The 21998-nt window shown below is 43.5% G+C and overlaps 1 protein-coding gene across 1 annotated transcript; it reads right to left on the bottom strand.

Moving 5' to 3' along the window:
* Positions 1-18618: 18618 nt before the first annotated feature.
* On the bottom strand, positions 18619-21994 carry LOC119283448 (formin-like protein 5; the record flags this gene model as incomplete). The annotated part of the gene is made up of 6 exons (XM_037562998.1): positions 18619-19008; positions 19856-19911; positions 19989-20796; positions 21011-21653; positions 21748-21886; positions 21973-21994. Coding segments are annotated over 6 exons (1677 nt in total), but the record flags the coding sequence as incomplete, so codon positions are not given.
* Positions 21995-21998: the final 4 nt, after the last annotated feature.

Here is a 21998-nt window from a genome sequence, read left to right as displayed (position 1 = left end):
GGAAATGATTCCAAGGTTGATAAGATCACCATCACACACTCCTTTTACCTTCAGGACTAGTGTTGAACTAAAATAAATGTTATTTGGTGTTTGCGTTGAGCATAAATATGATTGGATCATGTTTATTGCAATACGGTTATTCATTTCAGTCAAAGAATATTTGTTGTTCTGTTTACATGAATAAAACCTTCTATGGTCATACACTTAATATAAATGGTTTATTGAATCTTGATCGTAGTGATACACATATTCATAATATTGATGCCAAAAGATGCAAAGTTGATAATGATAGTGCAACAAACTTGTGGCACTGCCATCTAGGTCATATTGGTGTAAAACGCATGAAGAAACTCCATGCGGATGAACTTTTGGAATCACTTGATTACGAATCATTTGATGATTGTGAACCAGCCTCATGGGCAAGATGACTAAGACTCCGTTCTCCGGAACAATGGAGCGAGCCACTGACTTATTGGAAATAATACATACCGATGTATGCGGTCCGATGAGTGTTGAGGCTCATGGCGGGTATCATTATTTTCTGACCTTCACAGATGATTTGAGCAGATATGAGTATATATATTTGATGAAACATAAGTCTGAAACATTTGAAAAGTTCAAAGAATTTCAGTGAAGTGGAAAATCGTCGTAATAAGAAAATAAAGTTTCTACGATCTAATCGTGGAGGAGAATATTTGAGTTACGAGTTTGGTCTTCATTTAAAACAATGCAGAATAGTTTCGCAACTCACGCCACCTGGAACACCACAGCGTAATGGTGTGTCCGAACGTCATAATCGCACTTTATTAGATATGGTGCGATCTATGATGTCTCTTACAGATTTACCGCTATCGTTTTGGGGTTATGCTTTAGAGACGGCTGCATTCACGTTAAATAGGGCACCATCGAAATCCGTTGAGACGACACCTTATGAACTATGGTTTGGCAGGAAATGCAAGTTGTTGTTTATTAAAGCTTGGGGCTGCGATGCTTATGTGATAAAGCTTCAACCAGATAAGCTCGAACCCAAATCGAAGAAATGTGTCTTCATAGGATACCCAAAAGAGATTGTTTGGTACACCTTCTATCACAGATCCAAAGGCAAGATATTCGTTGCTAAGAATGGATCCTTTCTAGAGAAGGAGTTTCTCTCAAAAGAAGTGAGTGGGAGGAAAGTAGAACTTGATGAGGTAATTGTACCTGCTCCCTTATTGGAAAGTAGTTCATCACAGAAATCAGTTCCAGTGATTCCTACACCAATTAGTGACGAAGCTAATGATGATCATCATGAAACTTCTGATCAAGTTACTACCGAACCTCGTAGGTCAACCAGAGTAAGATCCACACCAGAATGGTACGGTAATCCTATTCTGGAAGTCATGTTACTTGAACATGACGAACCTACAAACTATGAGGAAGCAATGATGATCCCAGATTCCGCGGGCTTGAGGCCATGAAATCTGAGATGGGATCCATGTATGAGAACAAAGTATGGACTTTGGTTGACTTGCCCGATGATCGTCAAGCCATAGAGAATAAATGGATCTTCAAGAAGAAGACTGGCGCTGACGGTAATGTTACTATCTACAAAGCTCAACTTGTTGTGAAAGGTTTCGACAAGTTAAAGGAGTTGACTACAATGAGACCTTCTCACCTGTAGCGATGCTTAAGTCCGTCCGAATCGTGTTAGCAATTGCCGCATTTTATGATTATGAAATTTAGCAAATGGATGTCAAAACTACATTCCTTAATGGATATCATAAAGAAGAGTTGTATATGATGCAACCATAAGGTTTTGTCGATCAAAAAGGTGCTAACAAAGTGTGTAAGCTCCAGCGATCCATCTATGGACTGGTGCAAGCATCTCGGAGTTGGAATATGCGCTTTGATGAGTTGATCAAAGCATATAGTTTTATATAGACTTTTGGAGAAGCCTGTATTTACAAGAAAATGAGTGGGAGCTCTGTAGCATTTCTGTTATTATATGTGTATGACATATTGTTGATCGAAAATGATACTAAATTTCTGGATAGCATAAAAGGATACTTGAATAAGAATTTTTCAATGAAAGACCTCGGTAAAGCTGCTTACATATTGGGCATCAAGATCTATAGAGATAGATCAAGATGCTTGATAAATTTTTCAATGAGTACATACCTTGACAAGTTGTTGAAGTAGTTCAAAATGGAACAGTCAAAGAAGGAGTTCTTGACTATGTTGCAAGGTGTGAAGTTGAGTAAAGACTCAAAACCCGACCATGGCAGAAAATAGAAAGAGAATGAAAAAGTCATTCCCTATGCCTCAGTCATAGGTTCTATAAAGTATGCTATGTTGTGTACCAGACCTATTGTATACCTTAGCATGATTTTGGCAAGGGAGTACAATAGTGGTCTAGGAGTAGATCACTAGACAGCGGTCAAAATTATCCTTAGAGGACTAAGGAAATATTTCTCGGTTATGGAGGTGATAAAAGAGTTCGTCGTAAAGAGTTACGTCAATGCAAGCTTTTGACACCGATCTAGATGACTCTAAGTCTCTATCTAGATACATATTGAAAGTGGGAGCAATTAGCTAGAGTAGCTCCATGCAAAGTATTGTAGACATAGAAATTTGCAAAATACATACGGATCTGAATGTTGCAGACCCGTAGACTAAACTTCTCTCACAAGCAAAACATGATCACTCTTTGGGTGTTAATCTCATAGTGATGTGAACTAGATTATTGACTCTAGTAAACCCTTTGGCTATTAGTCACATGGAGATGTGAACTAATCACATAAAGATGTGAACTATTGGTGTTAAATCACATGACGATGTGAACTAGATTATTGACTCTAGTGCAAGTGGGAAACTGAAGGAAATATGCCCTAGAGGCAATAATAAAGTTATTATTTATTTCCTTATATCATGATAAATGTTTATTATTCATGCTAGAATTGTATTAACCGGAAACTTAGTACATGTGTGAATACATAGACAAACAGAGTGTCCCTAGTATGCCTCTACTTGACTAGCTCGTCAATCAAAGATGGTTAAGTTTCCTAGCCATGGACATGTGTTGTCATTTGATGAACGGGATCACATCATTAGAGAATGATGTTATGGACTAGACCCATCCGTTATCTTAGCACTATGATCGTTTAGTTTATTGCTATTGCTTTCTCCATAACTTATACATGTTCCTATGACTATGAGATTATGCAACTCCCGAATACTAGAGGAACACTTAGTGTGCTATCAAATGTCACAACGTAACTAGGTGATTATAAAGATGCTCTATAGGTGTCCCCGATGGTGTTTGTTGAGTTGGCATAGATCGAGATTAGGATTTGTCACTCCGATTGTAGGAGAGGTGTCTCTGGGCCCTCTCGGTAATGCACATCACTATAAGTCTTGCAAACAATGTGACTAATGAGTTAGTTGCGGGATGATGCATTATGGAACGAGTAAAGAGACTTTCCAGTAACAATATTGAACCAGATATAAGGATACCGATGATTGAATCTCGGGCATGTAACATACCAATGACAAAGGGAACAACGTATGTTGTTATGCGGTTTGACCGATAAAGATCTTCGTAGAATATGTAGGAGCCAATATGAGCATCCAGGTTCCGCTATTGGTTATTGACCGGAGATGTGTCTCGGTCATGTCTACATAGTTCTCGAACCCGTAGGGTCCGCACGCTTAACATTCGATTACGATTTGTATTAGAGAAAATTCCTTATATAACACTGTTTTATATTTTGTTTCCCTATTTGACACTTAATAACTCTTTCTTCTCTATCTAACACAATCTCTAAATTTTATGCCTTTTATGACACGTTCGTCCATTTTAAGCCTTAATGATGTTAAATGACATCTGAAAAGACATATTTGGCCCTCATATGATAGGTGACCAAAATTTTATGTGGTAGTTTAGCTTCAGGTCAGCAGGGTAGCCGTTGTACATCAATAGTACATGGTACACTACATACTGGATCGATAGTATTCAACAAAGTCAGTATGTTAAAATCGTAGTCAGTGCTTGTAATTTTTTGTGAAAGGCCAGTGCTTGTACACGCCGTACACAAATATTGCTAGGTGTAGCCTAGTATATATGTACATATGCCCAGTCCTTTTGTAACAGCTGTGAGTTGAGATTGAAAAAGGAATATAAAAAGGACCGACATGGTCCCGTGGCCATCGATCGCATCGTGTGTGTTCGTGTTGTAGCCGAGATAGTATCCCTAACTTGCTTTTTTACGGGTATCGCTAGCTTGATTAGCTAGCCAGCGAATGTAGAAATGATCAAGCGAGAGATCGGCCGCTAACTAACTTCATCTATTACGTATTAGCAGTATGCGTCCAACTAGAATCGATCCACTTGCCTGCCTACTTGTTTCTTCGTGTGTACGTGTCGTCTATGTCTCGACGGAACCCTCGGAAAGTATTCGAGCTAGCCTCGTGTGCCTGTACGCTGGAAAACACTCGGCTATAACACCATCAGTGTCGAGGTCGAGGTTGGGACCAAGGCCAACGCAAAACGAGTCAGTCGCATACACACATACATATAAAATTTTGGTTCAATATCGCATGAAGGGCAAATAGGTCTTTTCATGTGTCATTTAACACCGTTATGGCTTAAAATGGACGAAAGTGTTATAAAGGGCATAAAATTTAGACTCGTGTTAAATAAGGAAGGAAAAGTTTTTCGGTGTTAAATAGGGCAATAAATTTTAAGACAGTGTTAAATAAAGAATTCTCTCTTTGTATTATGAGTTGTGTGATTTGATGTACCGAAGGTTGTTCAGAGTCCCGGATGAGATCACAGACATGACGAGGAGTCTCGAAATGGTTGAGACATAAAGATCGATATATTGGAAGGCTATATTCAGACATCGAAAAGGTTTCGAGTGATTCGGGTATTTTTTGGAGTACTAGAGAGTTACGGGAATTCGTCGGAGGAAGTAGTGGGCCTTAATGGGCCATACGGGAAAGGAGAGAAGGGCCTCAAGGGGTGGCCACACACCCCCCCCCCCATGGGTTGGTCCGAATTGGACTAGGGAGGGGGCGGCGCCCCCCTCTTTCCTTCTCCCTCTCCTCTCCTTCCTTCTTCTCCTACATGGACTAGGAAAGGGGGAAACCTACTCCTACTAGGAGTAGGAATCCCCCCTTTGGGCGCACCCCTTGAGGCCGGCCCTCCTCCTCCTCCCCTCCTTTATATATGGGGGGCACCTCATAGACACACAAATTGATTTCTTAGCCGTGTGCGGTACCCTCTCCACAGATTTCCACCTCCATCATATTGTCGTAGTGCTTAGGAGAAGCCCTGCGTTGGTAACTTCATCATCACCGTCACCACGTTGTCGTGCTAACGAAACTCTCCCTCGGCCTCAGCTGGATCTAGAGTTCGAGGGACGTCTCTGAGCTGAACGTGTGCAGATCACGGAGGTGTCGTGTGTTCAGTACTTGATCGGTTGGATCATGAAGACGTTCGACTACATCAACCGCATTACTAAACACTTCCACTTTCGGTCTACAAGGGTACGTAGACACACTCTCCTCGCTCGTTGCTATGCATCTCCTAGATAGATCTTGCGTGATCGTAGTATTTTTTTGAAATACTGCGTTCCCAACATCTCCAAATGAGCTGAAAATTTACGGAGAATTGTTTTGGAATATATAAAAAATACTGGATCAAATAACTACCAAGGGGGCCACCCTGGTGAGCACAAGATACTAGGGCGTGCCTGGGCCCAGGCACACCCTGGTGAGTTGTGCCCTCCTCGGCCCACCTCCAGTGCCCATCTTCTAGCATGTAGTTCATTTTGACCTAGAAAAATCAGAGGGGGACTTTTGGGACAAAGCGTCACTGTCTCGAGGTGGAACTTGGGCAGGAGCACTTTTGCCCTCCGGTGGAGCAATTCCGTCGGGGGAACTTCCCTTCCGGAGGGGGAAATCATCGTCATCGTCATCACCAACAACCCTCTCATCTTTGGGAGGACAATCTCCATCAACATCTTCAACAGCACCATCCCGTCTCAAACCCTAGTTAATCTCTTCTGCTCAATCTTTGTACCGAAACCTTAGATTGGTACCTGTAGGTGACTAGTAGTGTTGATTGCATCTTGTAGTTGATAACTATATAGTTTATTTGGTGGAAGATTATATATTCAGATCCATTATGCTATTTAATACCCCACTGATCTTGAGCATGATTATCATTTGTGAGTAGTTACTTTTGTTCTTGAGGTCGCGGGAGAAGTCATGTTGCAAGTAATCATGTGAACTTGATATGTGTTCGATATTTTGACATGTGAACGTAGACTACATGGCACTTCACCATATTTGGGCCGAAGGTAATGCATTGTGGATTAGTTATTAGATGATGGGTTGCTAGAGTGATAGAAGCTTAAACCCTAGTTTATGCGCTACTTCGTAAGGGGCCGATTTGGATCCAAAAGTTTAATGCTATGGTTAGATTTTATCTTAATACTTTTCTCGTAGTTGCGGATGCTTGCGAGGGGGTTAATCATAAGTAGGAGGTTTGTTCAAGTAAGAACAACACCTAAGCACCGGTCCACCCATGTATCAAATTATCGAAGTAGCGAACACGAATCAAACCAACATGATGAAAGTGACATGGTGAAATCCCCGTGTACCCTCAAGAACGCTTTGCTTATCATAAGAGATCATTTTGTCTTGTCCTTTGCCGCAAAAGTATTGGGATACCTTGCTGCACTTTATTTATCGTTACCGTTACTTGCTCGTTACAAATTATCTTGCTACCAAACTAATTGTTACCGACTACTTCAGTGCTTGCAGAAAATACCTTGCTGAAAACCACTTGTCATTTCCTTCTGCTCCTCGTTGGGTTCGACACTCTTACTTATCGAAAGGACTACGATTGATCCTCTATACTTGTGGGTCATCACACATCGACAGCTATCCCGCATGCATCTAGTGTATTAAGTTCATGGAAAATGGAGTAATGCAATAAGAACAATGACATGATGTAGACAAGATCTATTCATGTAGGAATAGATCCCATATTTTTATCCTTAATGGAAATGATACATGCGTGTCATGTCTCCTTCTGTCACTGAGATTGAGCACCGCAAGATCGAACCCATCACAAAGTACCTCTTGTCATGGCAAGAATCTAGTTGGACAAACCAAAGTTTCGGAGATGAAATATGAGGCTATAACCATCATGCATAAGAGAGTTCAACAAAGACTCAAATAATATTCATGGATAGAACCGATCATAAACTCACAATTCGTCGGATCCCAACAAATACACCGCAAAAATCATTACATCAAATAGATCTCCAAGAACATCTAGGAGAACATTGTATTAAAGATCAAAAAGAGAGAAGAAGCCATCTAGCTACTGCCTACGGACCCATAGGTCTGTGGTCAACTACTCATGCATCATCGGAGAGGCAAGGGTTGAAGGAAATATGCCCTAGAGGCAATAATAAAGTTATTATTTATTTCCTTATATCATGTAAATGTTTATTATTCATGCTAGAATTGTATTAACCGGAAACATGATACATGTGTGAATACATAGACAAACAGAGTGTCACTAGTATGCCTCTACTTGACTAGCTCGTTTATCAAAGATGGTTATGTTTCCTAGCCATGGACATGAGTTGTCATTTGATTAACGGGATCACATCATTGGGAGAATGATGTGATTGACTTGACTCATTCCGTTAGCTTAGCACTTGATCGTTTAGTATGTTGCTATTGCTTTCTTCATGACGTATACATGTTCCTATGACTATGAGATTATGCAACTCCCGTTTACTGGAGGAACACTTTGTGTGCTACCAAACGTCACAGCATAATTGGGTGATTATAAAGGTGCTCTACAGGTGTCTCCGAAGGTACTTGTTGAGTTGGTGTATTTCGATATTAGGATTTGTCACTCCGATTGTCGGAGAGGTATCTCTGGGCCCACTCGGTAATGCACATCACTATAAGCCTTGCAAGCATTGTAACTAATGATTTAGTTGCGGGATGATGTATTACGGAACGAGTAAAGAGACTTGCCGGTAACGATATTGAACTAGGTATTGAGATGCCGACGATCGAATCTCGGGCAAGTAACATACCGATGACAAAGGGAACAATGTATGTTGTTATGCGGTTTGACCGATAAAGATCTTGGTAGAATATGTGGGAGCCAATATGAGCATCCAGGTTCCGTAATTGGTTATTGACCGGAGACGTGTCTCGGTCATGTCTACATAGTTCTCGAACCCGTAGGTTCTGCACGCTTAAAGTTCGGTCATGATCGGTATTATGAGTTTTGTGTTTTGATGTACCGAAGGTAGTTCGGAGTCCCGGATGTGATCACAGACATGACGAGGAGTCTCGAAATGGTCGAGACGTAAAGATCGATATATTGGCGACTATGTTCGGACACCGGAAAGGTTCCTGAAGGTTTCGGACATATATCGGAGTATCGGGGGTTACCGGAACCCCCTCGGGGGCATAATGGGCCTACATGGGCCTTAGTGGAAATGGAGGGCGGCAAGGGGAGTGTGGGGCACGCCCCCCAAGGCCCAAACCGAATTGGTTTAGGGAAAGGGGGGCGACCCCCTCTTTCATTCTCCTCCTCTCCCTTTCCTTCCCCTCTCCTACTAGGACTAGGAAAGAGGGGCAAACCTACTTGGAGTAGGATTGCCCCCCCCCCTTGGGTGCGCCTCTCCACTTGGCCGACCCTCTCCTCCTCCCCCCTTTATATACAGGGGTAGTGGGCACCCCAGAGACACACAATTGATCATTGATCCCTTAGTCGTGTGCGGTGCCCCCCTCCACCATAATCCACCTCGATCATATCGTAGTGGTGCTTAGGTGAAGCCCTGCGTCGGTAGCATCATCATCACCGTCACCACACCGTCGTGTTGACGAAACTCTCTTGTGAAGCTTTGCAGGATCGGAGCTCGCGGGACGTCATCGAGTTAAACGTGTGCAAAACTCGGAGGTGCCGTGCGTTCGGTACTTGGATCGGTCAGATCGTGAAGACGTATGACTATATCAACCGCGTTGTGCTAACGCTTCCGCATTTGGTCTACGAGGGTATGTAGACACACTCTCCCCTCTCGTGCTATGCATCACCATGATCATGTGTGTGCGTAGGAATTTTTTTGAAATTACTACGTTCCCCAACAGTGGCATCCGAGCCAGGTTTATGCGTAGATGTTATATGCACGAGTAGAACACAAGTGAGTTGTGGGCGATACAAGTCATACTGCTTACCAACATGTCATACTTTGGTTCAGCGGTATTGTTGGATGAAGCGGCCCGGACCGACATTACGTGTATGCTTACGCGAGACTGGTTCTATCGACGTGCTTTGCCCACAGGTGGCTGGCGGGTGTCAGTTTCTCCAACTTTAGTTGTACCGAGTGTGGCTACGCTCGGTCCTTGAGAAGGTTAAAACAGCACTAACTTGACGAACTATCGTTGTGGTTTTGATGCGTAGGTAAGAACGGTTCTTGCTCAGCCCGTAGCAGCCACGTAAAACTTGCAACAACAAAGTAGAGGACGTCTAACTTGTTTTTGCAGGGCATGTTGTGATGTGATATGGTCAAGACATGATGCTATATTTTGTTGTATGAGATGATCATGTTTTGTAACCGAGTTATCGGCAACTGGCAGGAGCCATATGGTTGTCGCTTTATTGTATGCAATGCAATCGCCCTATAATTGCTTTACTTTATCACTAAGCGGTAACGATAGTCGTAGAAGCAATAGTTGGCGAGATGACAACGGTGCTATGATGGAGATCAAGGTGTCGTGCCAGTGATGATGGTGATCATGACGGTGCTTCGGAGATAGAGATCACAAGCACAAGATGATGATGGCCATATCACTTATATTGATTGCATGTGATGTTTATCCTTTATGCATCTTATTCTGCTTTGTTTGACGGTGGCATTATACGATGATCTCTCACTAAATTTCAAGGTAAAAGTGTTCTCCCTGAGTATGCACCGTTGCCAAAGTTCGTCGTGCCGAGACACCACGTGATGATCGGGTGTGATAAGCTCTACGTTCATCTACAACGGGTGCAAGCCAGTTTTGCACACGTAGAATACTCAGGTTAAATTTGACGAGCCTAGCATATGCAGATATGGCCTCAGAACACTGAGACCGAAAGGTCGAGCGTGAATCATATAGTAGATATGATCAACATAGTGATGTTCATCATTGAAAACTACTCCATCTAACGTGATGATCGGACATGGTTTAGTTGATTTGGATCACGTGATCACTTAGATGATCATAGGGATGTCTATCTAAGTGGGAGTTCTTAAGTAATATGATTAAATGAACTTAAATTTATCATGAACTTAGTACCTGATAGTATTTTGCTTGTCTATGTTGATTGTAGATAGATGGCCCGTGTTGTTGTTCCGTTGAATTTTAATGCGTTCCTTGAGAAAGCAAAGTTGAAAGATGATGGTAGCAATTACACGGACTGGGTCCGTAACTTGAGGATTATCCTCATTGCTGCACAAAAGAATTACGTCCTGGAAGCACTGCTGGGTGCCAGGCCTGCTACAGATGCTGCTAATGACGTTAAGAACGTCTGGCAGAGTAAAGCTGATGACTACTCGATAGTTCAGTGTGCCATGCTTTATGGCTTAGAACCGGGACTTCAACGACGTTTTGAATGTCATGGAGCATATGAGATGTTCCAAGAGTTGAAGTTAATATTTCAAGCAAATTCCCGGATTGAGAGATATGAAGTCTCCAATAAGTTCTATAGTTGCAAGATGGAGGAGAATAGTTCTGCCAGTGAACATATACTCAAAATGTCTAGGTATCATAATCACTTGACTCAACTGGGAGTTAATCTTCCTGTTGATAGTGTCATTGACAATGTTCTTCAATCACTGCCACCAAGCTACAAAAGCTTCGTGATAAACTATAATATGCAAGGGATGAATAAGACAATTCTCGAGCTCTTCGCAATGCTGAAGGCAGCGGAGGTAGAAATCAAGAAGGAGCATCAAGTGTTGATGGTCAACAAGACCACCAGTTTCAAGAAAAAGGGTAAAGGGAAGAAGAAGGGGAACTTCAAGAAGAACAGCAAACAAGTTGCTGCTCAGGAGAAGAAACCCAAGTCTGGACCTAAGCCTGAGACTGAGTGCTTCTACTACAAACAGACTGGTCACTAGAAGAGGAACTGCCCCAAGTATTTGGCGGATAAGAAGGATGGCAAGGTGAACAAAGGTATATGTGATATACATGTTATTGATGTGTACCTTACCAGAGCTCGCAGTAGCACCTGGGTATTTGATACTAGTTCTGTTGCTAATATTTGCAACTCTAAATAGGGACTATGGATTAAGCGAAGACTGGCTAAGGACGAGGTGACGATGCGTGTGGTAAATGGTTCCAAAGTCGATGTGATCACTGTCGGCACACTACCTCTACATCTACCTTCAGGATTAGTTTTAGACCTAAATAATTGTTATTTGGTGCCAGCGTCAAGCATGAACATTATATCTGGATCTTGTTTGATGCGAGACGGTTATTCATTTAAATCTGAGAATAATGGTTGTTCTATTTATATGAGTAATATCTTTTATGGTCATGCACCCTTGAAGAGTGGTCTATTTTTGTTGAATCTTGAGAGTAGTGATACACATATTCATAACGTTGAAGCCAAAAGATGCAGAGTTGATAATGTTAGTGCAACTTATTTGACTGTTGTTTGGGTCATATTGGTATAAAGCACGTGAAGAAACTCCATACTGGTGGACTTTTGGAATCACTTGATTATGAATCACTTGGTACTTGTGAACCATGCCTTGTGGGCAAGATGACTAAAACACTGTTCTCCGGAACTATGGAGCGAGCAACAGATTTGTTGGAAATCATACATACTGATGTATTTGGTCCGATGAATATTGAGGCTCGTGGCGGGTATCGTTATTTTCTCACCTTCACAGATGATTTGAGCAGATATGGATATATCTACTTAATGAAACATAAGTCTGAAACATTTGAAATGTTCAAAGAATTTTAGAGTGAAGTGGAAAATCATCGTAACAAGAAAATAAAGTTTCTACGATCTGATCGTGGAGGAGAATATTTGAGTTACGGGTTTGGTCTACATTTAAAACAATGCGGAATAGTTTCACAACTCATGCCACCCGGAACACCACAGCGTAATGGTGTGTCCGAACGTCGTAATCGTACTTTACTAGATATGGTGCGATCTATGATGTCTCTTACTGATTTACCGCTATCGTTTTGGGGTTATGCTTTAGAGATGGCTGCATTCACGTTAAATAGGGCACCATCAAAATCCATTAAGACGAAGCCTTATGAACTATGGTTTGGCAAGAAACCAAAGTTGTCATTTCTTAAAGTTTGGGGATGCGATGCTCATGTGAAAAAGCTTCAACCTGATAAGCTCGAACCCAAATCAGAGAAATGTGTCTTCATAGGATACCCAAAGGAAACTGTTGGGTACACCTTCTATCACAGATCCAAAGGCAAGGCATTCGTTTCTAAGAATGGATCCTTTCTAGAGAAAGAGTTTCTCTCGAAAGAAGTGAGTGGGAGGAAAGTAGAACTTGATGAGGTAACTATACATGCTCCCTTATTGGAAAGTAGTTCATCACAGAAACTGGTTCCTGTGACACCTACACCAATTAGTGAGGAAACCAATGATGATGATCATGAAACTTCAGATCAAGTTACTACCAAACCTCGTACGTCAACCAGAGCAAGATCCACACCAGAGTGGTACGGTAATCCTGTTCCAGAGGTCATGTTACTTGACCATGACAAACCTACAAACTATGAGGAAGCGATGATGAGCCCAGATTCCGCAAAATGGCTTGAGGCCATGAAATCTGAGATGGGATCCATGTATGAGAACAAAGTGTGCACTTTGGTTGACTTGCCCGATGATCGGCAGGCCATCGAAAATAAATGGATCTTCAAGAAGAAGACAGACGCTGATGGTAATGTTACTGTCTACAAAGCTCGACTTGTTGCGAAAGGTTTTCGACAAGTTCAAGGAGTTGACTATGATGAGACCTTCTCACCAGTAGCGATGCTTAAGTCCGTCCGAATCATGTTAGCTATTGCCCCATTTTATGATTATGAAATTTGGCAAATGGATGTAAAGACTGCATTCCTGAATGGATTTCTGGAAGAGGAGTTGTATATGATGCGACCTGAAGGTTTTATCGATCCAAAAGGTGCTAACAAAGTGTGCAAGCTCCAATGATCTATTTATGGACTGGTGCAAGCCTCTCAGAGTTGGAATAAATGTTTTGATAGTGTGATCAAAGCATATAGTTTTATACAGACTTTTGGAGAAGCCTGTATTTACAAGAAAGTGAGTGAGAGCTCTGTAGCATTTCTAATATTATATGTGGATGACATATTGTTGATTGGAAATGATATAGAATTTCTGGATAGCATAAAGGGATACTTGAATAAGAGTTTTTCAATGAAAGACCTCGGTGAAGCTGCTTACATATTGGCCATCAAGATCTATAGAGATAGATCAAGACGCTTAATTGGACTTTCACAAAGCACATACCTTGACAAAAGTTTTGAAGAAGTTAAAAATGGATCAGGCAAAGAAAGGGTTCTTGTCTGTGTTACAAGGTGTGAAGTTGAGTAAGACTCAATGCCCGACCACTGCAGAAGATAGAGTGAAAATGAAAGATGTTCCCTATGCTTCAACCATAGGCTCTATCATGTATGCAATGCTATGTATCAGACCAGATGTGTGCCTTGCTATTAGTTTAGCAGGGAGGTACCAAAGTAATCCAGGAGTGGATCACTGGACAGCAGTCAAGAACATCCTGAAATACCTGAAAAGGACTAAGGATATGTTTCTTGTTTATGGAGGTGACAAAGAGCTCATCATAAATGGTTACGTTGATGCAAGCTTTGACACTGATCTGGACAATTCTAAATCGCAAACCGGATACATGTTTATATTGGACGGTGGAGCTGTCAGTTGGAGCATTTCTAAACAGAGCGTCGTGGCGGGATCTACATGTGAAGCGGAGTACATTGCTGCTTCGGAAGCAGCGAATGAAGGAGTTTGGATGAAGGAGTTCATATCTGATCTAGGTGTCATACCTAGTGCATCGGGTCCAATGAAAATCTTTTGTGACAATACTGGTGCAATTGCCTTGGCAAAGGAATCCAGATTTCACAAGAGAACCAAGCACATCAAGAGACGCTTCAACTCCATCCGGGATCAAGTCCAGGTGGAAGACATAGATATTTGCAAGATACATACGGATCTGAATGTTGTAGACCCGTTGACTAAGCCTCTTCCATGAGCAAAACATGATCAGCACCAAGGCTCCATGGGTGTTAGAATCATTACTGTGTAATCTAGATTATTGACTCTAGTGCAAGTGGGAGACTGGAGGAAATATGCCCTAGAGGAAATAATAAAGTTATTATTTATTTCCTTATATCATGATAAATGTTTATTATTCATGCTAGAATTGTATTAACCGGAAACATGATACATGTGTGAATACATAGACAAACAGAGTGTCACTAGTATGCCTCTACTTGACTAGCTCATTTATCAAAGATGGTTATGTTTCCTAGCCATGGACATAAGTTGTCATTTGATTACCAGGATCACATCATTAGGAGAATGATGTGATTGACTTGACTCATTCCGTTAGCTTAGCACTTGATCGTTTAGTATGTTGCTATTGCTTTCTTCATGACTTATACATGTTCCTATGACTATGAGATTATGCAACTCCCGTTTATCGGAGGAACACTTTATGTGCTACCAAATGTCACAACGTAACTGGGTGATTATAAATGTGCTCTACAGGTGTCTCCGAAGATACTTGTTGAGTTGGCGTATTTCGAGATTACGATTTGTCACTCCGATTGTCGAAGAGGTATCTCTGGGCCCACTCGGTAATGCACATCAATATAAGCCTTGCAAGAATTGTAACTAATGAGTTAGTTGCGGGATGATGTATTACGGAATGAGTAAAGAGACTTGCCGGTAATGAGATTGAACTAGGTATTGAGATACCAACGATCGAATCTCGGGCAAGTAACATACCGATGACAAAGGGAACAACGTATGTTGTTATGCGGTTTGACCGATAAAGACTTCGTAGAATATGTGGGAGCCAATATGAGCATCCGGGTTCCGCTATTGGTTATTGACCGGAGACATGTCTCGGTCATGTCTACATAGTTCTCGAACCCGTAGGGTTCGCACGCTTAAAGTTCGGTGACGATCGGTATTATGAGTTTTGTGTTTTGATGTACCGAAGGTAGTTTGGAGTCTCGGATGTGATCACGGACATGACGAGGAGTCTCGAAATGGTCGAGATGTAAAGATTGATATATTAGATGACTATGTTCGGACACCGAAAAGGTTTTAGACATATATCGGAGTACCGGGGGTTACCGGACCCCCCCCCCCCCCGGGGGGGGCATAATGGGCCTACATGGGCCTTAGTGGAAATAGAGGGTAGCAAGGGGAGTGTGGGGCGCGCCCTCCCAAGGCCCAAACCGAATTGGTTTAGGGCAAGGGGGGCCCCTCTTTCCTTCTCCTCCTCTCCCTTTCATTCCCCTCTCCTACTAGGACTAGGAAAGAGGGGGCAAACCTACTTAGAGTAGGATTGCCCCCCTTGGGCGTGCCTCTCCCCTTGGTCGGCCCTCTCCTCCTCCCCTCCTTTATATACAGGGGTAGGGGGCACCCCAGAGACACACAATTGATCATTGATCCCTTAGCCGTGTGCGGTGCCCCCTCCACCATAATCCACCTTGATCACATCGTAGCGGTGCTTAGGCGAAGCCCTGCATCGGTAGCATCATCATCACCATCACCACGCCGTCGTGCTGACGAAACTCTTCTGTGAAGCTTTGCTGGATCGGAGCTCGCGGGACGTCATCGAGTTGAACGTGTGCAGAACTCGGAGGTGTCGTGCGTTCGGTACTTGGATCGGTCAAATCGTGAAGACGTACGACTACATCAACCGCGTTATGCTAACGCTTCTGCATTCGGTCTATGAGGGTACGTAGACACACTCTCCCCTCTCGTTGCTATGCATCACCATGATCATGTGTGTGCGTAGGAATTTTTTTCAAATTACTACGTTCCCCAACAAGGGTGATGATGAAGAACACCTCCGTGATTGTTGACCCCTCCGGCAGAGTGCTGGAGAAGGCCTCTAGATTGGATCTCGTGGTTCTGGAACTTGCGTGGCTGGAATTGTGTTTTGACGATTCCCCTAGGGTTTCTGGAATATGTGGGTATGTATAGAGTTGAGAGGCGGTGGAAAATCCTCCTGTGGGCCCCACTACCCACCAAGGCACGCCTGGGGCCTCTGGCGCGCCCTGGTGCCTAGTTGGCCCCACGAGCCTCCGCTGTTACACCTACTTGGCCTCCTGGGTGTCTTATGGGAAAAAATCTCCAAAAAGTTTCGTGGCATTTGGACTTCGTTTGATATGGATATTCTGCGTAATAAAAAACAAGCAAAAAACAGCAACCGGCACTGGGCACTATGTCAATAGGTTAGTCCCAAAAAATGATATAAAGTTGCTAGTAAATGAATATAAAACATCTAAGAATGATACTTTAATAGCATGAAACAATGAAAAAATATAGATACGTTGGAGACGTATCAACTAACACTGCCCAGGTCATCAATCTCGTACCAACACATCTCCTTCCTTCTCTGCTTTGGGCTCCGCCTCCATAGCCACACCCCAGCCATCGGGAGAGAAGAAAGGGAGAGGCATGGGGAGGCATCAGAGAGTGAGGGGGCCGCCGACGGCAGCAGAGCAGGAGGAGGCATGCAGCGGGACAGTAGGCAGTGGATTTTTTTTGCTAGAGGGTTGGTTGTGGAGGCGAAAATGGGAGAGGTGGAAGGTGGGGAAGAATAAACATGAGAGGTTCGTACAAGATTCAGTCTAAACGATTGATTCTGGCGCTGAGTCAAAGCAGTGAATTTCACCAGCACAACAAAGGTTTTATTGCAAACACATGGCAATCAAATAGTAGAATACTGCCAATCGGTCACAACTCGCATGAGAGCCTCAAAATTCTGAGCAAAAGGTTGGCTTAGCCACTTTATTTAATATATGTATATGTGTGCGTGCATTCTTCAAAACAAACACCTCCATAAAGTAAGCGTCGTGGTAACATCTATACCCTGAGGGGGGGGACTAGTATAGATCCTGCCATTTAAGTGAGATCGTAGGATCAACCGTAAAAGTCATATTTAGACATTTTAAAAAAATCTTAATTTTTTTACAACAAACCTGTGGGATATGTCTGCAACTCCAAAAAAAATCAGTTCAAAACTCAATCTACACTTAGAGATTCTAAAAAGACAAATTTGACTATGAATAGTGTCAGTTTTGGTTGAATAGTACTCCCTTCGTTCTTAGATATTTGCCATTCTAAAGATTTTAACAAGTGACTACATAAGGAGCAAAATGAATGAATCCGTATATTGTAGTCCATTTGAAATGTCTAGAAAGACAAATATTTGGGAACGGATGGAGTATTTGACATTATTCACATGCAATTTATACTTTTTGGTTCTTTCATTGTAGTTTGAATTAGGAGCAGAAACTTTTTGAGATTGTACATTAAATATGGATGTGTGTCCTCAAATATTTTCAGAATTTTTAAACATGATTAATCTTAAAAAAAATGATCTCATTGGTCTCGTCTAAGGGCGGATCTTATACTAGTCTCCACCTCTATACCCCTGGTCTTGTAGCTAACGTGGCAAAGTTGCGTGGGTCAAAGGTGATTTGCTTGACAACAAAAACAACGCTCCGGCGGGTCGGTTTCTTCACTTGCACAGCCTCTCGATCCGTCTCGATCAGTCGTGGTCATCCACGATGTACCTAGGCGTGCCGCGCTGCATGCGAGCCCACGCACAAGCTGCGTGATACTCACTCCGTTTCAAATTACTTGTTTTAGATTTGTTTAGATACGGATGTATCTAACAGTCTAGGTACATCTGTATCTAGATAAATCCAAGACAAGTAATTTGGAACGGAGGGAGTAGATGCGGCGTCGTAGTACATCTTTCTCGATCGTCACCGTGCCCCGACCGTCCTATATTACGGCGTCCGCCAATTCTTCTCGGGTCTGACCGAAGCAGCTCTCGGTGGTGGTCTGGTGGACTTGGATCAGCTGGGCCACGGCTGTGGAAGCTCGGAGCCAGGCGGACCGGCACGCTGGTGCGGCTGCCACGACCCAGAGGAGTCGCCAACTTGTGCCGTGTCAGTCGATGGCGACGACCATGTAGTCTCTCCGTCCAAATATTTTCCCACTCATATGTTGTTTTCCTTGCTTATTGCTGTATTTTTTGTTTGCAGACCTTCCACGTCGCAAACGAACGGAAGTCTTTCTGCTCAAAATAGTGGTCAGCAGCAGTCGAATCTGAACATGGCTGTTAACTAGCATAAATTATACAAGTACTAAAACTGGACCCTCATCATATTTATACAATGTAAAGCTACCAATTTCTGACTAAAGAGTAGGTCAAGAAGTTTGCAGTTGTTCCAAACTAAATGTCTTGGGGTTATCGCAAGCATTTCTTTATAATGATATATACCATGAGAAAAAGGCAAAGCGTAGCAGGAGTACTATTCATAACCATCGCCAAAAAAAAAAGGCATAGCATTCACAAGGTCGTACATAGGCGGAACTCGGCTCCGCTTACAGTCTGAAATCCAAAAGGTTTGGTTGATTTCCATATCAACCAAGAGCAAGCACCACGTCACCCACGCAAGCCAGCACACACGCTAAACCTGTCAAACCCCTCAAAGATCATCAGAGCGTGATGATCGTTGCTCACAAAAACAGAGCAAACTAAGCAATTGAGAGTTGCAAACTAACTCACAGCATACACAACACACGCATAATCAAACTAGACTAGACAGCAACTACGGTAACTTTATATTAGCGGTTCATTGAGGTCGTCGTGGCTCCATCTCCAGCAGCTACTGGGTCTGTAAAGAATACAAGGGTAAGTTAGATCCACGTCACTTACTGTTGAAGCAATAATTACGTGGGTGAAACTGAAGAATAGGCTATCATTAATTATTTGCCTGAACAGTACAAAGGTTCACGATTGCACAAAACAGTTAAACTATTTTGGGTGGTTATTAATAGTATAACAACAGTAAGTAATGGTTACTGGGCCATAAGAGCAGAAACTGTAAATATCTCCGTCCCTTTGGAAAAACACTGTAAAATCTTTTCCAAAGATGCTAGAGAATAGAGGTAGATGAGTGGCAACAGATGCAATGCCTACATTGCAGTGAAATTGGAAAGCTGAGCCGATAAGTAGTGCGAGTCAGCACCTACTCACATGTTGGACGAATAGATGGGAGTATACTAGTGTAGATGGGAGTATACTAGTGTAGATGAGTAGATAAGTTCCGCGAGTCTGCAACTACTGCTCAACGAATCGATGTAGTGCCTAGTGTAAAGGGGCTTCTGATTTGTCGCACTAGAACATTGTGATGGCAAGCTGGCAGCACTCAAGAGTCAAGACAAAACATAAATTTATATACTAGTACAAGATTTTCTGTCGTAACTGACACCTCCACACTTCTTGGTGCTTGGATGAGCACATTAAATCTGATACTATCCCTCCGTTCACAAATATAAGATGTTTTGTATATTTTAATATAGATTATATACCAACTAGAATGAGTGAACAAACACACTAAAAGGTGTCCATATACATCCGATTCAGAAGAAAGTTAGAAAATCTTATATTTATGAACAGAGGGTGTGTAGATTTGTACAACATAAGATAGTGGAAGCAGAATTATCAGTTCATAAACGCACCTCATCAATGGCATCATCATCATACTCCCCATGCTCTTTCAATTTCATCGGTTCAACTGCATGGAGCTCTAGTCAGAACATAACTAATCTCAATGACCAAGTCATAGGAAAAGCTCTGCACATGTTAACTTACCTAAAATGTGGCAACCAGATTCCCCTTCTTGAATCACTCTGCTAGAATCACCAGCTCCAGCAGTACCATTATTATGCTCCTCATCAGAGCGGCCACCAGATGACATCCGCTTTGCAGACAGGCCGCCTTTAGCGGAGGACTTCTTAGAAGAAGGGCAACTGGATGTGAGCCTCTGTAACGAGCCCCTGCAGAACGGAGAGTTGTTGAAAGGGCTACCAGATGATGATAAGCGCTTTGCAGACAAGCTCCCTGCAGCAGACGGAGACAATTTATCTAAATGGCTCTCTGACGAGAGGCGTCTTTCAGATGCTCCCCTTGCTAGAGGGGATCCTCTCAAGCTCAGCCTGTCGATGGAAGAGCGACATGCTGACTGGACTATTTCACTGTCACAAGGACCTTTGACACCGATAATCTTTTCGAATTCAGAATGTTCTTCAGCTAGCCGGTCCACGATGACAGCCTCACAATCATCAAATGCAAAACTTTCATCCAGTTTCTGCTCAAAGCTCGGTTGGTCCATCTCTTCCTCTCCTTGTTTGATAACACTGACTTCCCCCACATCAACAAGATCACCACCACAATCACGTTCAGAGCATTCATGCACCAGTGTGGTAGCATCAAGCTTTTGGTCAACTGTATTTGTAGTTGCAGGTGTATCCACCTTTTCAGACCCATCAGTGTCAAACTTCAGTTGGTTCACTGCCATGGCATGGGCAACCAGGAGCTCATGGAATAAAGGGGTCAAAGTGCTAGCACTCTCATGGCGCGCCACATAGTTCCTGAGCTCACTTCGGATCCTGTGAAATGGCTGCCCACAAAACAAAACAAAACAAAAACATGTTCTTATTCCCGAAATAAGGAACGGTCTTAGCCTACTTGGATTGGTACTAAGTACAGTACTAATCATAACTGAAAATCAAACTAACCATCCATGTCATGCTCATATGCTCCTTACAGTAAAAAGGTGGATACACAGAAAATATATCAAATCGTTCACTCGTAAGTGTGCTTTGAACTATTACCTGAGCTTGGCATTCAAATGCAAGGCGGAAGAATGCGGCAGAGACATTGTGCTTGCCAACAGACTCGGCCAGATGGATCTGTGCCAGCCAGTAGGAGGCGGACTCGAGCTGATCAAGCGTGCAGCTGCTGCAATTCTGAGCGCTGAAGAACGGGGTCTCTGCGGCCACAACCTTCGCCGGCTTCTTCTCCAGGGGTTTGACAGGCACCATAGGCGTGCGCCCAGCAGAGTCTTCGGTGGATGCTTTGACCTTCTCCCCGCTTCCGGAGGGAGCCAGCGCTGCCACGTCATCCTGGAAGCTCACCCTCTGGCTCTTTTTCTTGGCCTTGGCCGCCAGATCCGGGGGGGCTGGGCAAGCTTTCTTCAGTGGCTTTTCTGCGGGACGAGAAGGCCTGGCCGCCTTGGCCGGAACCGGCGGGGACAGCCTCGAAAGCTTTTGCTGAGGTGGCGGCGAAACCTTAGCAGGCTTCTGCGGAGGCGGAGGCGATACCTTTGCCGCAGGCTTCTGCAGCTTCGGCGGCGACACCTTCAGAGGCTTTTGCGGAGGCGGGGGCGACAGCTTTGAATGCTTCTGCGGCGGCGGCGGGGCCGGCTTCTCGGCCAGGGAGTTGCTGCTCCGGACGGTGCCGAACGCGCGCCGTGGCCTGAAAACAGCAGACCTAGCCTCGGTAAGCAAGACGAACAGGATTACATACACACAGTCAAATCTAGAGACTCTAGAGCCGCAGCGGTCCTTGCCGTGGCTGGGGAGCGGCCCCCGCGGAGACGGCGCTGGTGGTGGCGGAGGTGGTCATTCTCCCGCGCGCGGTGCCGTTGGCGACGGACTTGGGCTTCGGCGCTGGCGTCTTTGCCGGCGCAGCGACCGACTTCCGCTTCGCTGCAAACCACGAAGAAATTAATCCCCGGAAACGAGAGGCAGGGCTCGGATGTTGAGAGCGGAATGGCGCTGATATCTTATCTTACCTCGGAAGGGGGTGGGGTGGGGATCC

Source organism: Triticum dicoccoides, chromosome 4A (assembly GCF_002162155.2).
Source record: "Triticum dicoccoides isolate Atlit2015 ecotype Zavitan chromosome 4A, WEW_v2.0, whole genome shotgun sequence".
NCBI lineage: Eukaryota > Viridiplantae > Streptophyta > Magnoliopsida > Poales > Poaceae > Triticum > Triticum dicoccoides.
This window is presented reverse-complemented; position numbering and strand designations above follow the sequence as displayed.